The 6,070-nt window shown below is 49.2% G+C and overlaps 3 protein-coding genes across 3 annotated transcripts in view; 2 read left to right on the plus strand and 1 right to left on the minus strand.

Moving 5' to 3' along the window:
• eif2a (eukaryotic translation initiation factor 2A) overlaps positions 1 to 2,043 on the plus strand; it is a 6,937-nt gene extending 4,894 nt beyond the window's left edge. Inside the window, exons 12-16 of the mRNA XM_037678397.1 lie at positions 305 to 637; positions 739 to 852; positions 989 to 1,102; positions 1,409 to 1,474; positions 1,722 to 2,043. Of these exons, the coding sequence (XP_037534325.1) occupies positions 305 to 637; positions 739 to 852; positions 989 to 1,102; positions 1,409 to 1,474; positions 1,722 to 1,787 (693 nt within the window). The 3' untranslated portion in view covers positions 1,788 to 2,043. The remainder of the gene's footprint in view (positions 1 to 304; positions 638 to 738; positions 853 to 988; positions 1,103 to 1,408; positions 1,475 to 1,721) is intronic.
• Positions 2,044 to 2,777: 734 nt separating this feature from the next.
• On the plus strand, positions 2,778 to 4,715 carry tsen34 (TSEN34 tRNA splicing endonuclease subunit). Its single transcript, XM_037678398.1, has 5 exons — positions 2,778 to 2,797; positions 3,546 to 3,860; positions 3,952 to 4,093; positions 4,166 to 4,453; positions 4,528 to 4,715. The coding sequence occupies exons 2-5, from the start codon at positions 3,561 to 3,563 to the stop codon at positions 4,713 to 4,715; spliced, it is 918 nt and encodes a 305-aa protein (XP_037534326.1). The 5' UTR covers positions 2,778 to 2,797; positions 3,546 to 3,560.
• A 754-nt stretch (positions 4,716 to 5,469) lies between these two features.
• The window catches only part of mindy4b (MINDY family member 4B), a 7,765-nt gene continuing 7,164 nt past the window's right edge, over positions 5,470 to 6,070 (minus strand). The window contains 3 exon segments of the mRNA XM_037678399.1: positions 5,470 to 5,612; positions 5,688 to 5,868; positions 5,939 to 6,070. The exon segment at positions 5,939 to 6,070 is cut by the window's right edge and continues 10 nt beyond it. Of these exon segments, the coding sequence (XP_037534327.1) occupies positions 5,470 to 5,612; positions 5,688 to 5,868; positions 5,939 to 6,070 (456 nt within the window).

Here is a 6,070-nt window from a genome sequence, read left to right on the forward strand (position 1 = left end):
CTGTTAGCAGCTGTTATTATCTGTTAGCAGCTGTTATTATCTCTTGACTCTTGTTAGCAGATGTTAGCAGCTGTTATTAGCTGTAAGCTCCTGTAAGCAGCTGTCCACTGTGACCTGACAATGGTTTATCAGGTGCTGAGTGAGGTTAAAGTTCACATATATTCAGTCTTTAAACACACAGGTGTGCTGACTCCTGTCTCATCGGTCTTCTTGTCATGTTTTCCTTCCTATGGCAGATGCAGCTACTCGTTTGATCCAAAGTATTAGTTCTTTCAGATCTTTCTCACTTGGACCTCCTCCTCAGGTGTCCAAGCTTCAGGCTGTTGACACCACTCATTTCTCCTGGTGTCCTGACGGTGAACACATCGTCACGGCGACCTGCTCCCCTCGGCTGCGGGTTGGCAACGGATACAAGATCTGGCACTACACCGGCTCCGTGCTGCACAAACAAGATGCAGCCACTGGGTCGGAGCTGTGGGAGGTCCGCTGGCAGTCCTTCCCAGACGGCAGCTTTCCTGAGCGAGCCGTCAAGTACCAGGCGGCGCAGAGCGAGCTGGGGACCACACAGGCCACACCCACACAGGCATACCGCCCACCTGCTCTGAGACATCTGCCAGCCACACCCAGCTCCAAACTGGTGAGGAAACAGGAAAATTGCTCAGATGTGTGTGGGTTGCAGCGCAGGAGGCGGGGCTTACTGGGTGTCATGTGACTGAAAACTTTGTGACTCATCATCAGCACGAAGACGAGCCGCCTCAGGACCTTCGCTCCGGACTCTCAGGGGACAAAAGTATGTCCAAGTCTGCGCTGAAGAATCAGAAGAAACGAGAAGCAAAGAAAGCAGCCAAACAGGTGAGAACTCGTTAAGGACTCGTTAATTAGTTAACTCGTTTTTATTTCATCTTTATTTCTACTCCAAGTTCACGTTAAGAACACAGATTAATCTGTTTGATGATGATGATGATGATGATGAGTTTGCTTACAACAGGAAGCCAAACTCGAACATGAACCTCCATCTGACCCCGCCCCCATCACCAGTAGCCAATCAGAGGCGAGCAGCGGAGACCCGGAGATGGACAAGAAGATCAAGAACTTAAAGAAGGTGAAAAGCAAGACGCAGACAGAACTTTGATTAAAATACCACCACTGGTTCATGAGATATTTTGCTAACAGATAAACAGACAACATCTTATTCCCCCTTACCTTCAGCATCTGGCGATGATAAAGAATACAGAGAAATCTGGATCATCAAAAGGAAAAATTAAAAGGAATCTGGGCCAGGACCGTGCACCCGGTCAGACCAGGGCCCAGGTTCTCATGTTCTGTTTGGGTCTTTGATGACTGGACAGAGTCTGTGGTTCTCTGCTCTGACTGGTCGGAGAGTCAGTGATGCGTTTGTGTGTTTCAGAAGCTGAAGGCCATCGACGAGCTGAAGGAGCAGCAGGCGTCTGGAAAAGTTCTGCAGAAGAACCAGGTAATGGCTCTGACCTTTGCCGCAAATCAAACAGAACCCAACAGAATGCAGAAGAACCCACATTATCAATAAACTGCAGCAGATTGGTTCAGACGTAAACTGTTCAGTTTTTTTCTCTGGGTTGTACTAGTTCTGATCTGTTCGGTTCTTTTCGTTTGTGGTTCAAACCAGCGGCTGACTGTTGTTCTGTTGGGTACATTTGGATCAGAACACAACTGTAAATATGTTTAAATATCTGTTTGTGCAGCTGGAGAAGATCCAGAAGGAGGGGCAGCTGCTAAAAGAGCTGCAGGAGCTACAGATCGCTGAGTAGGAGGAGCCTCAGGCGTTCAGGCCACGCCCTCAACATCATTATGCTGCTATCTGACAGGAGGGGGAGGAGTCTGTGTCAGAGCCTCTCATTGGACTAAATCTGGAGAATTTGAACAGGATTGTTTTAAGAGGTTCTTATTTTTCAGGCGCTGATCAATGAAGCATTCTGGGAAATGTAGGCAGCGGCTGAGCAGCGTTTGGAGTGTGTGTTGCAATGTTTGTACAGTGAATCTTTCAAAATAAAAGCCTCTTCATTATCTGTGTTTTTTTATTTTCATTACTCATAAAAAAGTAAAAAAAAAAAAAAGACCCATAATCTTTTTGGTTCTTGTCCTGAGTCCAGTTCTAAATCATTTTAGCTTTTGAATTGGACCTGGGTTCTGTTTTTTAAGAAGCTTTAAGTGTCCTGCTTTTAGCCAGGGAGGGTTTGTCTGCTGCAGCTGGACCGGTACCAGTTAAGACTTTCACATTTATTTATTTATTTTTTAACTTTATTGAACAGAACAAGAGAACACACGGCAATCTCAAATTAAAAAATGATACATATTAATATGTGAAGAATCCTCTGTCATACCTCCCAAGGTCAACGTTTGCATAAACAAGTTAACTTATTATTCAGATAAAATTTAAGAAACACTATTAGTGACAGAGAATTAGCAAATAATATGATAAAAATAAAAGAAAAACAGTTTCACCTGTCAGACCAACACGTATCTCCAAATAATGACACGCTTGAGACGATTTGCGGTCTCTGATTGGTTCTTCCTGCTGCCACTCAAAAGATTCTGGCCTCCTATTGGCTGCACTCGTGGGTTTTTTTATGGGGTGCGTTCGTTTAATGTTCTGAAACCTGTTGACTCACGATGCGTGCGCAGACCATTGTGAGCTTGTAAACCCCGCCCCCTCCAACGGAAGAAGCGCGTGTAGATATTGAAGTTACCCCACTCTGAAACTACAACCACAGCGGTTTACGGCAGGTCGTGCGTCAGAACTCTGAGGAGACACGTGCGGGTAAGATGTCAACACTGCTGGTTAGTGATTCGTTAACCGGTGGTTCGACTCTCAGGTTCAGTTTCCGGGAGTTTTTAGGGTAAAACTGATCTGACGTTAATGACGAAGCGTAAGTGACCGTTTATTGTTTTATCAGCAGATTGTTTCTGATCAGGTTCGATGAAGAACCGAACCCTGAGGTCAAACCCGAACCTGTGTCAGGTCAGAGCAAAGAGCTAATTTTCCAGTTTCATACCTCCCCTGATAAAAGAAGGACCAGTAAGGAGGTTCTGTTCGGTCCAGTTTTACTCCTACAATCAAGTTTCAAGTGAGGAGATCCATGACCGATCTCCAGTCTGTGGACCCAGAACTGAACCGGATCCTGACAGAATCCAGGATTCAAATCTGAGAAGTCTGAAGAAACACAAGAACCAGAACCTGATTGGTCCAAACACCTGTCAATCAACCTCAATCATTTAGTGTAGGCGTGTCCCATGGTCAGTCACGTGATCACCTAACAGAGTTTACTGAAAAAGACTGAATCCACTTCCTGTTTCAGGAAAATGTTCCAGTGAGCTGATCGATCCATCAGAACTGATCAATATGAAGATCTGAACGGTAAGGAGGAGGAGCCAGAGTTAGCATCAACACCTGTTGTCTGAATCCACCAATCAGAGACAGGCTTGGATCATCACCGCATCAGACTACTTCCTGGAGACGGAGATGATAAATTTTCAACCTGTTTAACTGATTCATGTTGCTTTGACAGCCAGAGTTCCTGCTGATGGAGAACCAGGATCATGAGGACCAGAACCATCAGGACCAGAACCAAGAGGACCAGAGTCAGGAGGAGCAGGAGAACCTCGTGGTGGGTCTAAGCCTCTGTGACTCTGCCCCCCTGCTGTGGCGGGTCCAGGATCTGAGGACAGTCAGGTCCTTGGGGCTGGTGGGAGCACTGCTGGGCTCTCTGCCCAGAACCCCCCGACAGAACCTCCGACTGGGCCGACCGCTGCTGCTGCTGCCGGAGGAGGAGAGGCTGCTGAGTGAGGACCGAGCTGCTGCCGTTCTGCCTGAACAGAACCAGGTCAGGGACCCAATTGAGCCAGAACCAAGTTGGGGAACTACCTAGACATTAAGCAGCAGGTGGCTGAGAAAGCGTTTTTCTTGTTTGTCAGGATATAGGGGGCGGAGCTTCTGGTGTCGGGGCGGGGCTTCAGCAACATGAGGAGGAGCAGCGGAGGAGTTTCCAGGAGCAGAGTGCTCTCGCTTTGGAGGACAGGAAGTCGGCGCTGCTCCGAGCAGTGACATCATACTCAGGTAGGGTGTTACCATGACGATGTGTCCCTACAGAGGGTTCCTGATGTCGAGCTAACAGTTCTGGTTCTGCAGGGTCAGAGTCTGATGGTGGGTCCAATGAGGCCCTGCAGCGCCGCTTGCTGACCCTCGATCAGAACTTTACATTCCCCCGTTCAGCGCTGGCAGTCCAGCTGAGCACTGCGAGGGCGGGGCTTAGCTACTGCCCCGAGGCTCGCGCCTTCCTGGAGGCCAACTGGCCAATCAGAGCGCAGGACAGTCCTCGCAGCGAGGCCCGGTACCAGGTGTTCAGAGATCTGCGGAGGCAGGGCTTCTTCCTCACCTCTGCAGGGAAGTTTGGAGGAGACTTCCTGGTGTATCCAGGTGAGTCGGAAACCTCAGGTCTGTTTTGTTCCTTCTGAGCTGCCTTCCATCGTTTGACTCCGCCTTCTCCTCAGGTGACCCGCTGCGTTTCCACGCCCACTTCATCGCCGTCTGTCTGACTCTGGACGAGTCCATCTGCCTGCTGGACGTCCTCACCGTGGCTCGGCTCGGCTCCAACGTGAAGAAGACCGTCCTGCTGTGCTCGCCGGCGCCGGACGGACCCGTCAGCTACACGTCCTTACAGTGGAGCGGCATGATGTGACGCCGAGACCGGACCGTGTCCTGCTGCATTCTGGGACAACAGGGGCTGGTTGGTGCTGCGTTCAGAGACGTTATGGAGTAATCTAAGACCAGAACGAAACCAGCTCAGAACCACTTTAGTGGAAATCCCCCATCAGAGTTCTACATGTGGACCGTAAGAACGACCCGGGGAGCCTCAGAGTGCCAGGGGGTGTTCACAGACTTGGTGGACCCTCAGAGTTCTGTATGTAGACAGAACAAAGACATTGGGTTAGGAGACGTTCCAGCAGGTTCTGCCTCATGGATAGTCTCAAACTAGGTCACTTCAGGTTCCTGTAGGAACAGGAAGTCTCAGGTCTGATTCGCTGACTGTTGAGGACCGGCACATTACAGGACCGGGGTCCTCTGAGATCCTGGATTTGGACTGAACAGATCTTTAGGTTTAATTTCATCTAATTTTAATCTACCGGTAATTTTCAGGGACCCCCTGAGTCCCGTCAGGTTTGGACCTGCTCCTGGGTGAATTTATGGACCCGAAGAAACGAACCAGACCACGTTCTTTAATCAGAAGTTCAACTTTTTATTTAAACAATGAAAAGAGACGATCAATAATCCTGATTTGAAAACATAAATGTATATTTTAATTTTTATGACTTTTTGTTGTTTCAAAACTAAAAGTCTCTGATTAATAAAACAGAGTGAAAAACGTTTCTGATCAATAGTTAAATTAATCAGAACACAGTCCGAACGGGTCGAAGGGTTTGGGGACTGGTTCCTCAGTAGAAGGGAGCCGTCCCATTCCAGTCTATCCCAGCCCCCTCCCACTTGGTCCTGATGGTCATTTCCAGTGAAGGGAACCTTTTCTCCGGGTCACCCTCTGGGTCTACGGGCGGTCCCTCCCAGTCGTGGGACTGAGTATCTGTAACGACCAGAACAGGTGTTGGACATGAGCGGGCCTGGACCGGACCGGGTGCAGAGTAATAGTGCTGCTCACCGATGGTCAGCCGAGTCGTGGACCTCTGCTGGTTCTGTCCGTTGTAATAGAACAGCTGGAACTGATGCTCCCTCTTCCAGTCACACAGCAGGGATCGGTTCAGACTGAACAGAACCGAGAAGCTGTTATTAATACAGCAGACCCAGACGGGAAAACGGGGCGTCTTCAGCATGCTGCCCACCTGGAGACAGGAACTGGTACATGAACGGATCTCTGAGCTGCAACAGAGAGAACCAGAACCAGGTGTTTACCTGTGGCAGCAGGCCTCTTTCCATCTGCTCTCGACTCCAGTGCAGGTACCCCACATCGCCACGAGACAAGACGCCCTGCAGGGGACACTCCAGAGGCTCACCCTTGTCCCCAAAGTTCAGAGTCCCGTTAAA

Source organism: Nematolebias whitei, chromosome 6 (assembly GCF_014905685.2).
Source record: "Nematolebias whitei isolate Nwh7 chromosome 6, NemWhi1, whole genome shotgun sequence".
Classification (NCBI taxonomy): Eukaryota; Metazoa; Chordata; class Actinopteri; order Cyprinodontiformes; family Rivulidae; genus Nematolebias; species Nematolebias whitei.